This window comes from Pleurodeles waltl, chromosome 5, assembly GCF_031143425.1.
Source record: "Pleurodeles waltl isolate 20211129_DDA chromosome 5, aPleWal1.hap1.20221129, whole genome shotgun sequence".
Taxonomy (NCBI): Eukaryota; Metazoa; Chordata; class Amphibia; order Caudata; family Salamandridae; genus Pleurodeles; species Pleurodeles waltl.
The window spans coordinates 704,915,149-704,938,096 of NC_090444.1; the positions used below are offsets into that span (position 1 = coordinate 704,915,149).

General features: G+C 39.0%; 1 protein-coding gene across 2 annotated transcripts in view; it reads left to right on the forward strand.

The window, feature by feature from the left end:
• Positions 1-21,837, forward strand: part of MAP3K5 (mitogen-activated protein kinase kinase kinase 5) — a 759,411-nt gene extending 737,574 nt beyond the window's left edge. For both annotated transcript variants that reach the window (XM_069234653.1, XM_069234652.1), the window contains exons 28-30: positions 7,077-7,189; positions 18,386-18,462; positions 21,036-21,837. In XM_069234653.1, coding sequence (XP_069090754.1) covers positions 7,077-7,189; positions 18,386-18,462; positions 21,036-21,096 — 251 coding nt within the window. In that variant the 3' untranslated portion in view covers positions 21,097-21,837. The remainder of the gene's footprint in view (positions 1-7,076; positions 7,190-18,385; positions 18,463-21,035) is intronic.
• Positions 21,838-22,948: the final 1,111 nt, after the last annotated feature.

The window sequence follows — 22,948 nt, forward strand, 5'->3', positions numbered from 1 at the left end:
ATCTAGATATTTTATAAGATCGATGCCACACCTTATTCCAAAAGGAAACAGTCCAGGTACATCCCAAATCCAATTCCCATTGAGATTCAATTTTAGATTTAGGACGCGTCAAAACAGGGACTGAAAAAGTTTATAGATATTTGATGCCTTAGGATACGAGATAAGAAAGGAGGACAAAGAAAAGTGTATTTCCGAAGAAGAAGGCGAAGGCAAGGAAAAAAGTACATCAAGAGTAATATTAATAAGAAGAAGATATTTAGGCATAAATGAATTGGGACAATGAAATAGAAGTTGGAATTGTGAAAAAGAAAGTGAAGTATCATTGGAGAATAAATCCTTGACCCACGCTATATTTCTTTGTCGCCAGGATTTCCAAAATAAAGGTTTTTTATTAATAGTGATAAGCCAATTATGCCAAATGGGGGAATTCATAAAAGAGGAATGAGAGTCAGATGGAGGTAAATAGTGAGAACGCAGAAGAGCACAAGTATGTCTATGAAGCAGAGAGGAGATAAGGGAAATAATATAGGAAAAGGATACCACCTCAGTAGGGGAAAAAGGCAAAAAAAAACTAACATTCAATATCCAACCATAAGGGAGTGAACCTAGAAACTGACAGGGAAACCCACCTAGAAGCTTGACGTGAACAAAAGGATTAGTGATACAATTTGAAATCGGGAAAATTGACTCCTCCCTCCTGTTTAGAATGACGAAGATGACTAAGAGAAATTCTAGATTTCTTATTGTTCCAGAGGAATTTAGACAATCTGGAGTCCATTTGTGTAAAAAAGGTGCCAGGTAAAGGAAGCAGAATCATGGATAGGATATATAGAATGTTAGGAGAAATCATCATTTTAATAGAATCGAGACGACCCCACCAAGATAAAAATAAGGGATTCCATGCCAGAATCGATCTATCAACTTTATCTAAAGCATCTGAAATATTTACTTCAATGGACTTTTTAATGGATGAGGTGAACCAAATACCTAAATATTTAATCTTGGAACAATCCCAGTGAAAACCAGTAATATCAAATGATGCTCTAAAACAAAATTTTGTTCAGTTTTATCCGTATTTATCTTATAACCTGAAATCAAAGAAAAATCCTCAATTTCCCGAAGTAGAAACAGAATCGAGAGCTCAGGGTTTGAGATATATAAAAGTATATCATCAACATATGCTGTTAATTTAAAATGTTTCTCGCCATACTGGAAACCTTCAATGTTAATGTTATTTCTAATACTGGATAGAAAGGGCTCTAGAGCTAGAATAAATGGGAGTGGAGAGAGTGGACACCCTTGACGTACACCTCGGCGTAATACAAAATATCTGGCCAATTTCCCATTTACCAGTATCAATGCCATTGGGGATTGATAAAGCAAAGAGATAAATGAAATGAGGCCCTAAACCATGCCAGGCTAAAGCTTTTAAAAGAAAAGACCAGCCTAACCGGTCAAATGCTTTCTCAGCATCTATGGAAATTGTCGCTAAAGAATACAACAGAGCGGGAGCTTTGCTGAGTACATTAAAGAATGTTCTAGAATTGTCAGAAGCAAGTCTACCTTTGACAAAACCTGTTTGTTCCTTACTTACCAGCGCAGGTAAAAGGGTATCAAGACATAGGGCTAATAATTTAGCAAAGATTTTATAATCTGTATTGAGAAGAGAGATTGGTCTAAAAGTTTACAGAAAGTATGATCCTTACCGTCCTTTGGAATTAGGCAAATCGAAGCTTCCTGAAATGTGCCTCCTGTACAACCAAAGCCCATGAAGAATTGAAAAAGCTGAAAACGTTTGGGAAGTAACATGTCAGAAAAATGTAAAAAAAAATCCACTGTAAATCCTTCCGGACCAGGAGTTTTACCTTTTTTTTTTTAGAGATTAAAGGGCTTTAAAAATTTCTAACAAAGTAATATCTGCTTCAAGTGAAGTACCATCAACCAATGTCTTATTAGGATTTGGAATATTCTTTAAATAATCATCAATCTGTAAGGGGGTCGGGACTGACTCAGGAGTATAAAGTGTCTGGTAATAATTAACAAATTCAGCAAAAATATCTTCATCCTTAAAAAAGGACTCACCAGTATCTGAAACTATAGACTTCACACTAGGGCGTTGCTTTCGAACTTTTAAATAATTAGCCAAAAGCCTCCCTGCTCTATTTTGACCTCCATAATAATGGGCATTACTACGTAGAAGAAAAGAGAAAGCATTATCTGTTGAGATTTTGTTAAATTGCAATTTTACCTGAATAAGATCTTGTATATTAAAATTGGAGGAGGAAGAATAATATTGATGTTCTAACTGTTTAATTTTGAGAAGCAGTGCTTGATGTTGGGCATTAAAAGTTTTCTTTTTATTAGAGACAAAATATATTATATGACCACGAGCCGCAGCCTTAAACGAATCCCATGACAATTGTGGAGAAATGTGAGAATCTTCATTAAATCGAAAAAATGTGTCCGCAAAGGCAACTAAGGAAGTGGAAAATTTAGAGTCAAGTAACAAAGAATTATTAAATCACCACCTATTGGATTTGGGATGCACCAGGAGCAAGTCAAAATCTGTAATGACTAGAGCATGATCAGATATTACCATAGGTTCAATGGAGGAGTTAATAAGATTTTGGGATAATGATTTAGAAACAAAAATATGGTCAAGTCTAGATAAGGAGCCATGTGGTGGAGAATAAAACGAAAAATCCCTATTATCAGGATTGCAGGTTCTCCATGAGTCAATTAAATTACATTGTGAGAAAAATGCCTTAAATTGTTTATGCATTTTATGGGGAGAAAAGTTAATTACAGATTGCCTATCTATAAAGGGATCAAGAAATTGATTGCAATCCCCTCCAATAAGAAGAAATTCATCATTATAATGCAAACATTGTTTAGTAATATTAGGCCTGAAAAGATAATCTGAATTATTAGGATCATAAATATTACCAGTAGTCATAGTAATCCCATTAATACTGAGGCTCACAAAGATCCATCTACCATCAGAATCCGAGTCGTGCCAAATAACATTAACTGATAATTTTTTATGGCATAGCACAATTACACCATTTTTCTTTGTAGATGAAGGTGAAGTAAAAGCATTGCCCACTCAACCTTTTTTAAGTTTGAGCTTCAGAATCCGTCAAATGGGTCTCTTGTAGAAGAACCAAGTCTGGATTATGTTTAGATAAGTGGGATAAAATTCTCTGCCTTTTAGTTGGGTTAATAAATCCTTTGACATTCCAAGAAATAACTGAATTTACGTCACATAACCCTATATATACACAAAATGCCTTGTACCATAAATAACTGAAAGTACATATAAGGGAAAGGAAAACAGAAAAAACAAAAAGAGAGAAGAGTAAAGGGAAAACAGCAGGAAAAAGGATGGAAAATATTCAAGAAAAAAAGAAGAGACAGTACATGTCAAATAAAGACGACTGCAAAAACATACCTGAGATGAATGAACAATAGGGGAGGGGTGGTGACAGCACAGACTGAATACGGCACAGCAAGGGAATGGAATGCAGCAACGGACAAAGGTTACGAGCAAAAATAATGATTATAGAACACCAGGAACCTGTGAAAAGAAAACAATACATTAACAAAAAGGGTCTTTAGTCACGTCAATATAATATACTGTCTAAACTGCATATGAAGGACCATCAATTATATCGCAGTAGTAATGAAAGGGCATAATAAATTAAGAAACGTATATAGTCAACATGTAGAAGGGCCAGCTGTTTCCATAGAATTTGTAGAGTGTGGTCTTTAAAAATCGTGAAGAACTGCAGGAGTGGTATATGAAGTGGTCTTGTTTTGACATGTCACTTTCAACAAACACGGATGGAATAATCCAAAACGAGCTCCCAAGTCACGAAGCTGTGGACGAAGATCCAAAAACTCTTTCCTCCTGTTAGCTGTAGCTTTGGACACGTCCTGTGAGATGAAGATTTTACTTCCCTGCCAAGAATTCTCAATAAATCAGTAAATTCAAGAAAGAAAATAATCATGCCTCTTGGCTTAGATGTGGAGGAATACGGAGAACGATGACCAATGCGGTGCGCTCTTTGGATGTTCAATACTGTAGAAGATGGTAGGCCCACCAACTGTGGAAAGAATGAGGCAAAAAATGAAATTGGGTCACTCCCTTCAAGACCCTCCGGTAATCCATAAAGGCGAAGATTATTGCGTCTATTTCTGTTTTCCAAATCCTCCGCAAGTGTCTTCAAAGTTGCAACTTCCTTCTTCAAACTAATAATTTTATGTGTTTCATCCTGCACGTTGCTTACTCTTTGTTCCAAAGCAAAGACTCTCACTTCCGTTTGAGACCACTTAGAATCTAGATTTTGTATCCGAGAATTCGTTTATTCAATAAAAGGACGCAATGCGCGTATTTCGTCAAGCACAATTTTAAGAGAAATCGGCTAGGGAGATTTTACTGGTGAAGGTGGGTCCTGTTTGACCCTCTTATGAGTAGTTGTAGAAATATTCTGAGAAACTTTAGGCGAAGAAGAAGATGAGGAAGACATCTTTGACATGGAAGAAAAAGACGCTGCAGCAGAAGTGCCCAATTGTAAAAACTGCGAAAGTTTGTCAGCTGAGGAGGACTGATGCAACAGAGATTTTATTTTCTTTAGTTTGCCCAAATAAAAGCCTTCAATAAGGAAACGAGTGACACAGGAACTCCAAAAATATGTTAAAGAGACAGCAAAAATAAATTACCAGGCTTGCGCAAAAAAAAATCTGCAAGCCGAATCATCAAATATTCAAAGAAGTATAATGTAATGGTGAGCAAAATTTGTCAAAATGGCCACACTCATGAGGAGAAATAAAAAAACATAATTAAAGAGTCAGAAAATAAGCTAGGGAGCCCTAAAAACAATGAAAATGCTCGCCAAAACATCCCATAGCTGTTATTGTAGACGCGTCATTAAAAAGAGGACAAAAAACGGCTCCAGCGGTAAAAACTCTCCCGCTGGTGCGCAGAGCTCCCTAATTAGGCGGCTATCTTGGTCCGTGCTCTAAAAAGCCTGAATGCTCCCATGATGGAATTATTTTGTAATTAATGCTATGTGATACATACAGTGGAGTTTTGAGAGGAGTCTTGATATAATTAGTGATTGTTACATAATACTGTAGGACTTAATAGTCATAAAGCTGACCGGTCAACCACGATTATGAGATATCTGATGAGGCAGGTTTATTTCTGAGAAATGGAGTCATGCCAAATGTGTCATTTGCTAGAATGGTCTGGATTTCTGTTAGATACTTGGACTGACCTCAGCATTGAGAGGAGTTAGCTTGAAGTAAGGATTTTCGACGTTTAGTCTGTGCGTAGCTGCCTCCCACCTCTTGTTTTAACAGGGTATAAAATGGGGTGAGCCACACTCTTATGCATCCACTTGTCTGCTCTGATAGTTTGCTTCATGGGGTCTTCAAGAACAGCCTAGTTGTATGTCAGAATATCAACTACAAATATATTGTACTACAAAAATATCATAGCTAAAACATCATTAATGTGTGTTTATAGTGTTTCAAGGAACCCGTTTTAAATATGTTCACTTTAATATCCTATAAAGTTCATATTTACCCCATTCCATCCTGCATAGGTTACATCCTACAGTTACACATAAACACTAGAGATGTGCATTTGATGAGGCTGGTTTCAGGCTTATGTTTTGGGCATGCCCAACAATTGAATATTACTGGAAGCAAATGACGAGCACAATAACCGCTATTATTAATAGGACGGTCCCCTTGGTCAGTGTCCAGGAAAGCTGTTACTAGGTTTGTCGACCTTGCTCTTGTGTAAGCAAAGAGAATGATTGAATTGAAATGGAAAGCCACACCCACCCGAACTATTAATTTTTGACATTCAGTCATGCAGAAATTTGAGAGGCTGAAACTATATTATTGTACTTATAAGAAAGAAAATGCCTTAGACTGGAGGAATGAGGTACAGATTAAGCTCGGCACAATCGATAAAGATGATACACTAGCATCAGAAAAAATTTAAGTACATAATGGGTGATGCGCTCTGTATTTCTTTGCAAGTTTCCAAATGGATTGGTGAAGGTTTAGGGTATACATATGTGCTAACTTGTAGCATGCCAGGTGCATGTTTGATGTATAAGAGAGGACTTCCCAGTATCATAAATAATACGTGGCTTGCACCTAGAATATACTGTTGTCTTTATGGTTCAAGCATTTAATCCATTCCTTTTTTGTATATGTTAGTTTTTTGCCTCAAGTGGGACAGACATGCCAAGACGTGGGTCCCGTGCACACTGTGTCACTAGAATCAAGCTATACCTGACTGATTAACACTAAGTAGGGTGAAACTGTTACTGAGTTGCTTGTGTTCCAGTTCAGGGTGGACCTCACTTGGCATTTCAGGCTGGAAACAGCCCGTTCCCTTTGGAGCAGGGTCCAAATACTGATTTGATTATAGGTAGGTCCTAACTGAGGTGGCATGGTGTGCAAAATAACGGCAGGTTGGGATGCAGCATTGAGTAATTACTAGTGGCTGAGATTAATTCAAGCATTCCATCCATCACATTTGTATACTTTAGTAAGTATTTTTACATCGTAAGTTCGATCTGAATACTTTATTATTGGCTGGGCAATCAGACACTTGTGACATATTTCCAAATTGTACACAATAAGCATAATCTGACTACAATGTGATTTGAACTAAGGAAAGGTTTATATCAATGTAATGCCAATATACCTTAGCAGTTAATAGACTTTGATTAAAACATGCAACAAGCATGTGTCAATGTACAACTATGTAATAAGTCAATAATATGGTCAACATTGTCATAATATAAAAATTCTCAACTCCACATATTCTTACCTTGATAATATATGTATATTGTAAAGGTACATAGGTGTAAAGTTAAGATTAGTAAATCTATATAGACATATATGGATACATCTAAAAGATATTTCTTTGTGAATAATTTTGTAGCCAACAATTAGCAGCTGCTGTTCCTTTGGTATACCAAATTTACAGCAACTCTTCATGGTTTTTTCAGATGAGTTTTAATATTCGTAAAAATTTTTTCTTTAACTAGATATTCCTTGTGTGTCCGTGTGCCACTTTGAGCCATCCACGACTGGAGCTGAAGACCCTGAGCTGATTGACTGGCTGAAGGACCACAATGCAGATGAAGATACAATAAACAGAGTACGTCATGGTGTTCTTTATGGCATACTGACTTCTCATTTTAAGGCTCTAAGGGTGGAGTGGGGGGTTGAATATACAGGAAAGTTCCAGATAATTTGGTGTTTCCTGCACATTTATTTCGAAAGTCAGCTAAGCCAACTCAAAAGCCAGATTACATAGAGGGTGATGGTCACTTAAATGCATGTGGGTAAAAGACAGAATCCAATGTACAGGATCCACAACTTGATTTGTGCAAAAAGGAGGCACCACATTGTCAACTCAAATTTGTTTTTTAGTGTTTTATTAATTCGTTTTTTTAAGTGCAAACATAATTTGGCCCCATTAATTTGTCCAGAAGTCTGCCTTTATAGAAAATACTTGACAATCTGACTTTTTTCAACAGTCTTAATTTCCTTTGTTCACACTTTTTGGATCTTGGCTCAAACTCCCCTCTTTCCGGGTAGCAGTATCCTTTATAAATATTATTCATTCATTAATTCTTGAATTCAGTAATATTGCAACTTTATCACCAGCACAAGGTTTGCAATTTCATGTTGCTTTATGAGTCCTTAAAATTCTCACGTCGGATGCATTTTTAATAATCTTCTTTCCATTATATGATTTATTTTTTATTCCATAGTGCCGCTTTCTGGCCCAGCCTTTAATCACTGTGTTTAATTGGTCTTCTGTTTCTTGGTAAATTTAGTTTCTCAGCAAAAATGATGTAGGTGTCCTCAGGAGCGTGAAAAGCTTCATGTCAGCGTATTGCTTGCTATTCTGAAATTACCACTTAGTAAATCAGAGGAAAAATGCACTTCAGATTTAAAGTGCAACAACTATGCAGAAAAGCCACCACACGATCTGATGTTGTTTTCCTTCACCTTGAGAAACTCTTAGGCTAAGAATCCTTTTTTAAGGCGTACGTTAATAAAACATCTTCTCTTCACTCCATACAAACAACAGAGAAGGGTCCTAGGAAGCTGCATGTACACAAACCACTGATGGCGACTGTGAACAAGGTCTGTTGAGCTGCACACACTAGTTGCAATATTGCCCATTGAAATATCAGACATTTCCACACATAACAATAAAACCCAGTAAAGATTAGGGACCGTTTGTGAGCAGGTATAAAGAGAAAACTGAAGAAACAAAGCTGAAACCATGAGAGCAATAACGGGGGGGGGGGTAAGAAAATAAGCGGTAGAGCAACGCAGAAGAAGTAGAGACAGTTGTGCGGCACAAAGCAGATATAGTGATTACCACAGCAAGACTGTTAACCCAGAGCACTTGCTTTACGTGCTTGCCTTCCCCTGACTGGGATGCCTGGGTCACAGTTGGACTGCAGCTATTTGCCCCCAATGTTATTTAAAGAATTAACCAATCGCATTGAGTAACGTCCGGCAACATCGCCGATATTATTAGCCAATATTCACACATAAACCTATTTTATCTATCGGGGCACTGTGTAATAATTTACTGTAGAAGGTAGGTCAGGGCTACCTAGCGGAATCTCAGCACAGCTTGGATGAAAGGACACACTGAGTGCCATTTTTACATCATACATCTTGGTGACATCCGGCAACTAACGTTTTTAGTTGAGACCCTGGACTTTCAGTGGGATTAGGAATAACTGCCACTTCTAGATGCCAGATTTCATTACCCCGTCTGTCAGCCACGAGTGGGAAATATAGCAGAAAGAAATGTGATATGAGAGGGGATATGTATGATAAGATCATTGAATGAGAATGTAATTATGACTCAGAGAGAAGCTTCTGAACAGGGGCAAGAAGGAGATTAAAGCTGAGCGTGCAAGACGTAGAATAAGCAAAGAAGGATGAAAAGAGAGCAGTAGATTTTGGGGTTCACTCTGAGCAGAAGAGTGAAGTGGATCAGTGTGGGGCAAATTACTAGGTACTTCAGTTTGCAGCTAGGCATGTATTACCTTATCCCTCTTGTTCATCACAATGCCTTCTTGAATGAGCACAACTCTTATCATACAGTCAGCTTTGCTTTCTTAAAAAATTCTAAATAAAAATGTAGTCCTTTAGAACTCCTCCCCTTTAAAAGGACCTCTGCCTTCTGGATGACGGACATTTTGATAGCTGGAAGAAAGTTCTATAAGGTCAAGAAAATATATGCATCTCATCTAGTACTTAATGGTTTCCTCTGAAAGGCATTCCCATCTGTCCCTTTCCATTGCTTAACACGTGTTTCTACCTGTGCAGTTGCGGGTCATATTAGCAAATGTGTAGACTCTCCTTTGCTTTGCAATCATAGGCTTCCTTGTCTATCTGGGACCCTAAAAAGAGTAAGGCTCTACACAGCAGGCCTTCCGGCTGGGTGGCCATTAGGGCTCATGACCATAGCTGGTATGGTCCCAGTGTTCTATGTCTGCCAGCATGTGCAGAGAGCCCTATGTTGGGCAGTTTCTGGCCAAAATCTCTCTCACTTCAAGTGAGAACTGGCATGCCAGTAGCATCAGGGAGGTTGGAGTCCACACTCTCTGAGTACAGCCCAAAACAAAGTAACATCTGATAGACTTCCTGTTCACTTGCATTGTGGGTTAGGCCCTTATTCCTTTACCTGCAACACTTAGAACTGTGGCAATCACAGAGTAGGTAGGAAAGTAGCAGAACTGTGTTATTATCTGCACTTGGGTGGATCTAGAAGTCTGAACCCTAGAAAGGCTGAGTACCACTGAGCATAGATTGAATCACTGTCAGCGGCGGCCATGAACAAACTTCATACAGAGGTGCATCATAGCCATAGTTCAGTAAGTCTAGAAGCGGAGTGGAATACATTCACACAACTTCATTAAACATGCCATGAAAGCTTCTACAACAGGATACTGGTATTTTTGCCAAGCACTTTCCCAATTACAAGGAAGAATCAACTGTGCCATGCAGGAAGGGCATGTGGAAGACCCCTGCATCTAAAACTCAAAGAAATAAAGAAGCTTAACTTGATCACTACTCTATGGATCTTTTTCTGATCCATTGGAACGAATAGATTTAACTGGAATGTACATTTTGAAGGTAGATCTGTAAAGATCATTCATCACCTCTGTACTGTCTTGGATGTTCCTGTGCAGGCTGTACCAGCTCAAGGAACACGTTTCTTAAAAATGTACAAGCAGAATAATTTTACTACATGGCTTCTACATTAGAATCTGAAGGAAATACTACTTAGGGTTTGAAAGTATATGGAGTCTGCATTATCTCAACACTTAGCCAAGCTTTACACTTTGGCAGTCTTTAAAAGCATAAGGCTAACAGGGATAGTAAATGTGAGAATTGCTTTCTTATACTTAACTGGGTAATAAATGTTGTAACTGAGCTTGCAGCTCCTCCTGACCTTTTAGCAAGTGGATTGATGGCATCATTAAGTGATCGTACTCTGCTGCCAGTTCTAAACTGCATTCTGGAGGGAAAATAACCTTCATGTGTTAAACAGTACTCAGTAGTATAGGAGGGCATATGTTACACCTGTAATCTAGAGGGCACAGAATGGCGGGGTACTTTTCTGTTCAGCCCCCTCCGTCTTCTAGATAACCTTACTATCCAGTAGCACCATCTGGCCTTGAAAGTCATGGAACTTGATCTTAACGGAATGGCTTCTTATGAAAAAAGCTGTTCGTTTCATGGTGTTAGGTGTTGAAGAGGAAAGTGGCAAAGGACAAGAAAATCTTGGTTTCAGTTTGTGAGGAGAAGCAGTACTTTCAGTGTAGGTTCCACTGGGAGGCCCAAGTTATTCAAATTAAAGGGGGTATTTTTGTAGCAAGCCAAGTGTGGGAATGAGTCCTCCTCTGCTTGTAGCTGCAGTAATGTGAATTCTCAAGTTCCAAATGCATGAATTGTTCACCATCACTGACGAGAAATGACAATTTAATTGGGTGCCATATTTCACATTTTCTTCACTCCCCCAAAAAACTTTGGCCACATCAATGAGTCCTTAGGAATCACATAAATAATGCAAAATGGAGTCCAGTGAGTACCCCAGCATACTGCAGGTCATACTTATGTCCTTATCTTCCAAACCAGCCCAGAAAGTAATTCAGGACGTATGTGACAAAGATGTGATCAGAGCCCTTCTACCAGCGGGGAGGACAATGCAATACTAATCCATAGGATTTCCCATCATGGAGCGAAATAGTAAGTTGCAAACAGAATGTCGCTGATGACAGAACATGATCAGGTAGAAACTTTGCTCTAAAAGACGATGCTTCAGAAAGTAATACCAGGCTGAAGTCCTCTCTGATTTATCAGAAGGTTATTGACAAGAGTACTTGGCTTCTTCTTTTGGCAATTACTTTGGTATGACTCCATCGCCACACATTAACCTTCTGCTCTGGCACTTGGCTCCAGATTCAGTGGGTTTTTCCTTTACCTGCTAGTATCACACATGGTACAATTAGCTCTCACATTGATGGCTCTAAGAAATACAAGGTTGGAGGGAGCACACTGTCTTCCATCCCAACACATTTCACCCCATTGCATTTCTGGTACATGCAGTACGCTTACTACAGAGCTTGTGTAGTTCACATTTGCTGCAGATACTGCCGTTAGCTCTGGACACATGTTTCTAGGCTTAGCCTTTCATCAGTACAGAGCGGAAGTAGTAGAGAATGGAGAAAAGTCATCTGGAGTTGCTGAAATGCTGTCCGAGTGTTCACAGCTCACAGTACGACTCCACAGGCACACAGGTGCATCCCAGGTGAGCTTGTCAGCTCTTTGGGTCAATGGAGCCTTTTTAGCACAAGGGGGGGAGAAAGCATACCACCTTTCATCTCAGCACAGCTCACCCTAAGAAAGAACATGATTTTGTGGGAGACCCCTAAAGAGCCCTGGATGTAGAGGGGCCTTGTGCCTAGAAACCTGCCCTGAGGACCGAGGAGACTGTACAATAGACCAGGAGCAGCTTTTCCAGCCTTAAGAAACCTTTTGGGGCTCAGATATTTTTTTCGATCTCAGAAGGTCTAGATCAAGATGCTAAAGTTACTCCCAAAAAGAATGTAGCTGGCAAGACATATTGTCTGACACACTCAGGACTTTTACTTCAAAAAAGGGCATCAGAAAAACCTTCTGGTGATAGGTCATAGCCTCTTGAAGCCATTCTGCTGGACGATTTTAAGAGCCAAAGAATTGGTTAAATCTAAAGGTAAACTTTGAAACTGTTGTAGTGCAACAGAAGGATCCTTGCTGGCTTCTGCATCCTGCCTTACCCTGCTAGAGGATTTTTAGAACCTGAAAAGTAAAGCTTTGTCCTGTGTGGCCAATACCTATATTGAAGCTGACCAGAAATCGTACATACACCCTTGTTTACTGCAAACATAGACACTTGGTGCTTTGTGTTTCTTGGTGCCTCTGCCAGAAGAATTTTAAAACACATATCTCTGGTCCTCATTTTCAAATTGTAGCCATTTGTTATATTGTTTTGCTCATTTAATTTTTCTTGTCTTATTTAATTGTTTTGAGAATTTTATTCTTATCTTTAATAATGTTTTGTATTGCTTGAACTTAACCAGCATTTCTCTGGGTATTTGCCTCTGCTTATGAGGTTGCTACCAGGGCTGAACAGAGATTAACCTAGAACTCCCAAATAATTAGTCCCTTTTGTGGCAGCGGCTAGTTGTTTTAAAAAAAGCTACCAGTGGGATTCATCTTGTCCCGAACTGTCCTTCAGATGGTGCTGCTGATGTCAGCTTGATGGGATGGACGATGATCCTTTCAAATAGAAATGCTCAAGGAGGCCCTGGAAGCTTATGTCAAAGTGTCTGGCTTTAAGGTTATTCTTAATAATTCAGAAAAACCTATGATAAGGATCCCTGCTGCCTCCACAGTGGCAATTCTGAAGACCACACCTCTACTGGGTGGAGACGTAGAATACTTAGAAATCTACATTACACCTTCGCCTGCCCATAATCACTCTAGAATCACCCACACAATTACTAGCAATCTGCATAAATGGAAGGGGCTCTTCCTGTCCTGGTTGGGGTAGAGTATTGGATGTCAAGCAAAATATTCTGCCACGCTTACTGTAAGTTTTTCAGGCATTACTGGTGGTAATCCCACGGAAAGCTCACGAATGCCCTTCAAAAAGAAATAGATGCCTTCTTATGGAATGGGAAATGTGTGTGGGTGTCCCGAAGGGTCCTGCAAGCCAACAGATGCTCTAAGTGGGTGGGGGAAGGGGGTGCTGTTTGGACTCCTAGATATCACTAAACATTATCAGGCAGCCCAACTGTGCTTATTCTTTGAATGGTCCTTATATGAGACGGAACATCACTGGATCCACATGAATTCAGCAGTGATGAACTGGGTGTCATGGGCCGTATCTTGGTTGAGCAGACAGGCTAGGTGACCAGTCTGCTGCTCTCTGAGATTCTGAAGCCCATACTGCGGGTATGGGGCTCCCTCATGAGGACCACAACCCTTCCAACCTTCCCCTCTCCCAATACACTGTGATGGACATGCAGGACTTTACCCTGCATCTGATCGTAGGAGATTTCAGACAATGGGAGGAGAAGGAGTTGCACAATGCTTGGGTACTTGTTTCAGGGAGGGGATATCAAGCCTTTCCTCCAGTGCAAACAGGAGTACAGCCTTCGGGAAACTGACTGGCTCCACCCAGACTCCAAAGCCGTTGCTATGTGTCTCCTAATGGTGTGGGAGTGGGTGGTTGCTACATATAGCAGACCAAGGGATCTTATCTCTAATATATATGTTAAATTGTTGAGGGTGAGCCTTGTCATAGAGCAGCTGTATATGAGCAATTGGCACTCAGCCCTAGCGAGGCAGATCGCAATGCCCCAGTGGGAGAAGCTATAAGGGAAATATTACCTCATTGTGTAAAAGTGTTCAGAACCATGAAACCATGTACAAAATAATAACTGGCTGGTATGTGACGCTGGTGAAGCTACAACATATCTGTGACTATGCCCAAGAGGGAGCGGCCAGATGGGAGTTCTGGAAGGAACTTCTTAGCCATATATGTGATTGGAAACCCATTGTGCTTAAACTTGGCAATGCTGATCCTCAACATAAGACCATCTGAGGTCAAAATGATATCAATAAGGGCTTGGCTTTTAATAACAAATATGTCTCTTGTGGCCTAACAATTGGTCGTCCTCAAGTGGAAAACCAACCAGATACCCTCCATGTCGGGATGGGCTAATAGACTATGGCCACTATTGGTGGTGGAAAAACTGCCTTTGGGATTACAAGAAATTGGGTATAAGTGTGATGAGGTATGGGAACTTTGACTGAACTACTTAACAGCAAAGGATTTTTGACTCCTGCAGAGCGCCTTTTGGACTTTGTGGTATTGCCAGCCATTATTGTGGACTCCTTGTGACTGAAAGGGGGAATAAGGAGTGCATAGTGGGGGGTTATCGCAGCTAAATAAGAAACGGGATGAAGAAAGTGATGTGGTCTGGGCTGTCAGTGTTGGTTGTGCTGTGATAATCTGAAAACCTAATAAAACCTATTTGAAAGAAATAGAAATGTTCTTGGTTTGTTGACAGTGATGGTGGATCTGCATTCTTCTAACTAATAGAGTCAGGGGGATTTGGGAAGACGCCCTTGTGTTTGGTCATTTGCTTGAGTGTAGTAGGAACAGACAGTTACTAAGACATACATAAGCCAACTGTGGGAGAAGAAATGCCATCCCTGGGCTGACATGGCATGTCTTGATAGGCAACAGAGCAAAGGGTTGTGAAATAAGGACACTGGCACAAAGTGATAACGAATAACCTTTTAGGTTTAATTCAAACACCTCATTCACAACAAACCTAGAGCTAAGTTACTCCAGTCAAACGCAAGCAGGTCCAGGAACAAACCACATTCCATAATGGAGCCCTTCCTTACAGCATTACAATTCTCTCTTGGTTCTGCAGGTTTCAGGTATGGAGAATTTCAGACCAGATACTCTACTGCTTCCCATCCTATGTAAATTATCACAGGAATCCTGGTTTGTTACAGACACTCACACTCAGATGTATAACTTCATAGCCTATTTGTCAGATCTGAAGACTGTTGATGCCTGTTTGTACTGCACTACTACTCGGAGCCATTAGCCAGTTTCAGATCTTTCCACCTCTCTCTGAATAAGATGGTATGGGCTGAAACGTGATAGCCAGAGACTGAATGATGATTGGATGAACGTTTTGAGGTTGTGTTGTGAATTAGACATGTGCTACTACAGTGGTTGATTTGTAAATGGATCAGATGCTTGAGCCAGTGAGAGATACAACTAGTCTGGGTTACTGATATTACTGCTGTCTGAGAGCCAGTTGGTGCTGAGCATTCTGTTCTGCAGTTCTTTAATGGCGTGAAGTCTGAGTATTTTAACATCTGAACTGGGGTCAGTGCCTCAAGATGTATATTATAAGCAGCCGTAAAATTTCATGCAGGGAAAAGTTCGAGGTTGGAGACAAAAGATGAAAGTGTTAATGATAAACTGGCATTTCTTCTGAGATCAATTCCACCCAACTCATAAATAAAACACCTCCGTCCGATTAATCTTGTGCCCCTGATGATACTTGTGCCTATATTCCACATTGTTATGGTGCACTCGTACCTTCTTCCTGTTATGACTCATCATGCAAGCAGAAGACTCACTTTACACAGTGCGACACCAGGTGCTAAACATAGTGAAGCAGCAGATGAGTTTGTGCTATGTTATCATAGAGACATTGCCGTATCCTGATTTTCAGTCATAAATGTCAAACAATGATTGTATCCACTCTTTGCATCTTTAGTGATATAATCACATTTATTCAGGTGGACGTGTCTCCAAGAGTATCATAGAGAGACGTACGTTTTGTATTTACATTGTTATTACCTTCTGGTTTAAGTATGCACCTTGTAGTGAATGAGATGGAATGAAATGTTTTAAAAATGACACATTAGATATGTTTAATTTTCCATTTCAGGATTAAGTTCTTAAAATGGGTTATCACGTAGGAACATGACGTGTTTTTGTTTAACTAATATGTTCCAAGACATGCAGTGTAAAAGGAACTGTCAGTGTGTTTAGGCATCAGTAGGCCCTAGGCCTTTTTCAAGGAAAAGTGACAGGCATGAATGAGACCTAGCCATGATCTGACATTAGAAATCCATGAAGAATATTATGCCACACCTAATAAATTGTACATTGTTAGCATGTGGATTTGTTCCTGTCGTATGTCAGTCCTGGAAGTCATTGTATTATAGAGTATTGACATATTCTCCTCTATTTGGGTCCCTAACCTTGAAGGAGAAGTTAGCAGTGTTCTTTCCCAGGTATGATGAAGTCCATCATAAATGCCATCTGCATCCCTTGTTACATTCTCTTTAGTGGAGATTCCAGATCTTGTGTTCTTCCACATTTTTCAGTCCACCATTTATCTGTAACAGCCCCATTTCCTTATATGCTCTACACTTCAGGAAGCCATTATTTGCTGGCATCTAATTCTCATGCTTCTCCTTTCTAATCCAATAAATGAAGAGTTATGCTCAGAATCTTATGTTTGGGTTCCCAACACCTTCTCAGGGGGTCCATGACTGCTTAGAAAATTTAATATTCACAGATTAATAAAGTGTATATAAATAAAGAGGCAAACAAAAAATTGAAAATGTTAAAACGTTCTGTAAATGTGTAGGAATTTGAAATTGGAGGCTAAAAATTAAGTTTATATCCTCAGATTGATTCGTAGAAGCAGGGCAAGTACATCAAACAGAATATAGTCTGTACAATAGCTGGCCTAAATTGGATTTAGAAGATCTCAAAACTTTCCATTAAAATTACCATTTTGTTTTTTTTATATATTTGGGAATTAAATATTTCAGCATTTGTTTATTTTTGAATGATTGTGTTTATATTTTCTGTATTATTTAGCAGTTTAAATCAACTAAATAGCTTAGGCCAATGTCCCCTGCTTCCAGTAATCAATCGGTGTGGGCCCCCGGATGCCAACAGTGATTCAGTGGCATCCTCAGATTCCATTAATGATTAAGTTGGGGTCCGCAAATGTCAACATTTTAAGAACCATTGTGTTAAGCTACCAAACGACACTTCCCATATGCCAAATACCCTTCAAATCACTAAAGTAGAGTTTCTTACCAGGAGACGTACTACAGATAGGGCACATTGTCCCTATTTGTACCACAATTCAACTTTAACCAGGTGCAAACAGGGACAGTTTGCCCTATTACATATAATTCATAGCGCTAAGGGCAACCTCAAACTTATGCCTTGGGGGCAACACATCAGTGAAAGTTGCGCGACTATATGAGGCGACCACTCAGTCTTTCATAGTGCATTCTGATTTGAACACCGTATTTAGTAAATAGCTTACCCAGTTTGCCTTTAGAACTACACACACACAACGTGTGGGAAGGTTTTTCTACAAAGCTTTATGTTAACAGGTATTGTACACATTGGTGCAGAACCTAAAGCTTTGCTGTGGCATTTTGAATGTGAAACCAGGAAGATGGTATGCACATATCTCAAATGTGTCGAAGGCCCAAACCCTACATGCTTCACCACTCGGTTCTGATTTTATTAAGCTATCCAAAAGTAATATTTTGGCTATAGCTGAATTGGTGACTGTTGGAACTGGAAATGAAATAGAATCTTATTGGGATATCTGTTGCAGAGCTATTAACTTGAGAGAAACTTAGCTTATTTAGCCCCCACTTCCATTCCCTCCTCTTGGCACCAAATTACCAAGCAGTGAAGGCTACACAAGTATGAACAAAAACGTCATGCGCAACTGCCTAGCCATATTGAGAAATACCTTTATATATTGAAGGTGATGATAGTTCACTGCCTTTCATCATTAGCCATGTGCCAGTCCCGTGCTAAATCAGTTTATGGTCGTTCTTATTCAAGATACTAAGGGATGTGCTAAATGATATATAATGCTTTATGTCAAAGATTGCCTAAAATATCCCTGACATCTAAACTAGGAGCTAACAAATGCTGAAAGTATACTGATCATGTACACCTTACAGGTGGAAGTAGTAGCATGTAATTGATAAAGTGAGCTCACAGAACTGAACTCCATTTAGTACATGAAGACATTTTCCTGCAAACACCTTTGTCTTAAACTCAAATTTCAACAACTTTCTGTGGTGACATGTCTCCTTTTGGCGTTTATGCGAGTAATTTTGGTATTACATTTGATTAAGTATGTTTAAATGTTACATCCATTAATTTGTTTTCCTGTTTGTTTAGTTTTTAGATGAGGAGTACAGGTTAACAGATGTTCTTCATTACATCACACGGGAGGATTTGAAAAGCCTAAGAATAAGGTCTGCCTTTGCAAGTTTTTTATTTGTTGATTTTTTTTTTTTGGCATTTTTTTATTAAATTAGCTTTTCAAGAGGGAAGGCTTTGTTGGTTTTGTTTTGAACATCCCTTCTTTAGTTTGTCACTGAAAGTGAAAAGTGTATGTTTCGTTTTTGTATATGCGCAAGTGTGAGAGAGTTTAAGGTTTTGCTTATAATGCAGTTGCAAGTCTTGTGTTGTGCATTTGTGAGTTTGTCTTGTATTTCTCTAAGAAGAACTTTCGTTCTATAACTCAAAAATATTATATTTTATTCAAGCAAAATATTTTATTTTCCCAGTTAATCCTCTATGTATAGCACTATTCTGTGTATTCAGTGCCAGTTCATTTAACATCATACATCAATGGTCTCATTTTAACCACTTTGTTCTGATGTGCACTTTGCGTACAGTGTTTCTTTTTGTAAATATGTATTGCTTAACGTTTGTATGTTGCACACGAAAATTGCATTCAGAATCTTGCCTTGTACACTCCTCTTCATTTAGTCGCACTTTAGTTTGCTTGTCGGTTGTGCTTTGTCTTACATTTTAATTGTTAATTGTGAATTGTCTCCCTCTTTATCTGTTTTACTTTCTTGTACTTATTCCACCAGGTCTATTTTTGTTTGCTTCTGTAGGCATTTTAGGCAATTCCCCCTTAGATAAGGAAGCCTGCAGTTACAAAGGGCAATTCTTTATTACCAGTGAGATCCCATCCATGGTCAACACATGGTTAGGCAAATTCTGATTGAATGTATTTTTATGCGTTGCCGGTCATCTTTTTCATTGGTAGCATTTTGTTTGAAGTCTCTGCCCCTCCTGGGACCAGTTGGTCCCCTTATTGAAATTACTATTATTGCTTGTCGCCAGGTTGATGGCACAAGACTGCTGACATAAGTTTTTTAAACTGTTGAAGAACTTATCGTTCATGACATAGCGTTTGTTTGTGCATCAACTGTGATTCTCACACACAAAGCCCTTTTGTAGCCACAAATATCACAGGGTTTGCAACTGCAAACAGGCTTTTTCTAATGTACTAAACCCATTTTGCCATTTCGAAAAGCCTCTCTGGATGTTAAAAGAGCTGTTGGCAACTCATTCCCTAGCACCATTAGGGGAACAATGGGTGATCAGCGCACACGCTCCTATTTCAAGTCCACAGTGAAATGTTTCTAGGATATTTTAGTGCAGTCTCAAACCGATGAAAAAATACTGACACCTTAAAGTAGGTCATAACTCATTCACAACGAGAGGAGCAGTTCTCATCTTGGAAATATTGGATATTTCGGGATAGCTGACTGTGGTCTAAGGCTCCACTGCCTACCCCACCCCAATGTCTTCCCAAACAGGAAACTCGTTTAAAGCTGTTTCAGTTCTTTAAAGAAACACAGACTGCTTTAAAATAAATGTTTGCCATTTGGAAGGAGAACGCAAGGATTGGGGCCTACTGTCCTTTGCAAGCCACCATTCCTGTGTACCTAGCCAGTCGCAAATAGTGATGAGTCTAATTAATATTAACTAACAAGCCCAGACTCTCTGCACTGGGCCTCGGGCGTTTCCCCAAGAGGCTGGAAATGCTGAAGCCACTTTAGAAGCACTGCAGAAGTTTTAAAAGCACTGCTCAGTTCCTTCTATACCCAACAGTTTTCAGGTAGCAATAAATGTGCCAAAATAACTCTAGTGATTAATGTACCTGATGGAGAGAGATCCGGTTTTGTTTAGTGGCCGTTTTAACATACCTAAGGTAGCACAGAGGATTAATATGCCTGCTGCACAGACCATGTATTATGCAGATCACAGAACGGTCTTTCTTGTGCAATGCTCAGTGGGATACTGCTTTTGTCACAGAGCTCCTTTTGTTACTGTGCAGTTCACAAGTTTCAATCATAATTTAGCACAGTGACCTATGAACTGCCATCAAAGAGCTGCAAGCAAACTGCATGGTACATGTTAGAAAGTTAGGTTTTTGCCAATCTTTGATTATTCTAATTTAGCTACAAATGGTTTGGGTAGACATAAATAGATATTAGTAAAGAGTCCCCCCCCTCCTCATCCCTCCCCCCCCCCAAAAAAAAAACCAACCCATTGTAGTGGTCAGGCTCGCTGCCTGTGTAGCCAATGGGAGCTGGTCTGATAAAATTTGCCAGGGTTCCCAGTTCCACCTTTGTTCACTAAGCAGACCCTCTACAGCTGTACTGTTTTTTACCCAATCCTTTAGTGCATAGGTCACATCACCAAAGTACAAGCAAGTCACACAAAGTCAGTTATCAATTTGCACCCACTTCTCAAATTTAGCAATTATGAATAGTTTCCACTCACCCTAACATACAGTAGTAGCTATCAAATCCTTTGTGTTCACAAGTTGGAAGCGCCTTATTAAGTTGGTTATAACTATTAATAACATTTATTTTTACCGAACATTTTGGGTATTTAGCTTCACTCTGATGATGAGCAGTGTTCACATATTGCTGTACAAGTTAGATTACAACAATTAACAACTTAAAAGCAATCTAATGTCTGAATACACTCATAAGTTAATTATCATTGTCTTTTCTTGCAGAGGGGGGATGCTCTGCACGTTGTGGAAGGCGATCTCTGACTACAGGGAAAAAACATCTTGATAACGGCTTGATCCCATTTCTTACCCCGAAGAGGAAAACTGCAGTCCCGAATTGCTACCTACTCCTCATCAAGACTGTGACACTTTACTCTAGTACTTGTTTACGAGTGCGGAAGACACTGCACGCCCCACTTTGTGCTCAGCCCCATCAGTCGGATGGATTCTGTAAACAGTGAATTCAAATGTCTTTAAATGTGTTTTAAATACAGTTTTTTTTTTAACGTGACAGATATTTCTAATGAAGTAATCATATGTGAAATGTATACAGAGGTGATGTACAAATAAATGTGATTGTTCTAAGCAATTATGCAAACTAAAATGTGATAACTTTTATGAGGCAGCATTTTGTTTAATGCATCTTTATATAACATATTGTAGATGTTCCTCATTACTTTTATATGTATAATATAAATCTTATAATGTGTTTTATCGTTCTCACATATGTATAATTTACTTTTTATATTTACTGGTCCAATGAAAGTGTGGCAGTGTGAAATTTTAATTCTAAGGGTCCTTTTACAAGGGTTCTACGAGTTGCACATTTGGAGAACCCACATAGAGTGCATCTTATGTACCCACATTTCTTGGACTGTAGTGCATTGTTTTCTTTTATTTATGTATTACTGAACTGTACCAGTTGCATTTACCTGAACTGTACGAATGTTGGCTTGTTCTAAAGCTATCCATTGAGTCAAAACACATTCTTAGAATTAAACGATGACACAAAAAGTCCATAATTAAATGGCTGTCTGGTGTTTTATTCTTAGAACAGTTGTGGTGCCCTTGATTTGATGTATTCTTGATTCATAATCAAGGTTCAAAATGGATTGTTTTTACATCCCCTTTGAGTCTGTCCAGATTAAAAATGGATTCTTTTTTTACTTCCCCTTTAGGAGTCTGTCCAGTCAGTTTCAGAATTGCTTTAGCAGTTCAGAACCTCTTAGACCATTTATTTATGGTCAACTTTAACATGGCCATGATTGCACTTCTATTAAATATAAGTTTGGGCAAATGTAATGGAAATTATTCTCTGTGTCCATACAGATAGGCACCCATGTGCACTGTATATTCTTCCATCGCTATTTCAAGAAAGGCAGTGAGTTTGAAATCCCATATTTCACTAGAATGATGGTGCAAGTATGAATTGTTTTCCATATTTCGCACACATTAGAACATGTTTACTCATTATTGATTTCAAACACTGGATAGACTACTCAGTCTGATCTACTTCACGCTGCTAATTGGTCAGAATGAATCTTCATAAGAAAAATATCACATTCTGATCTAAATAATTGATAGGTTTTCCTGCTAATGTAAAACAGTGTAGCTCACCCTTTAGTTCACTGTATAAATAAACGTTTTTTCTGTTTACAAAAAAAAACATTTTTTATGCTAATCACCAAAATAAACATGTTATATAAAAATAAATCATGGGTTTCGTTCAACAAAGCAGTCATGAAGTTCTGACAACGTTTAAAAATCATTCAAACAAAGTGAGAGCAAAAGGTTAGGAAACCTAGTTGTGTCCTTCCTGACACAACTGTAAACACCTATGGGCAACTATGTTTAAAGAGGAGGTCCTGAAGGAAATCCAACAACTTTTGGAGTAGACTCCTCACCCACTGTGAATAGTGGCATGCTTCATCATCAGCGCCTACCAACACCCGGGTAGGGTAATTCCGCCAGAACAGACTCAACCGGGAATGGGAGTTCTTATTTAAATCGCTACTGGGTTATTAGCACAGATCCAGAGCAACAAGCAGTAAACAAATCTCAGTGTATACCCAAAGGAATTTGCTTTATTATTTGAGCACCACAGATATGGTTAAAAAAAGGCTAACAGGAAGCTTCTG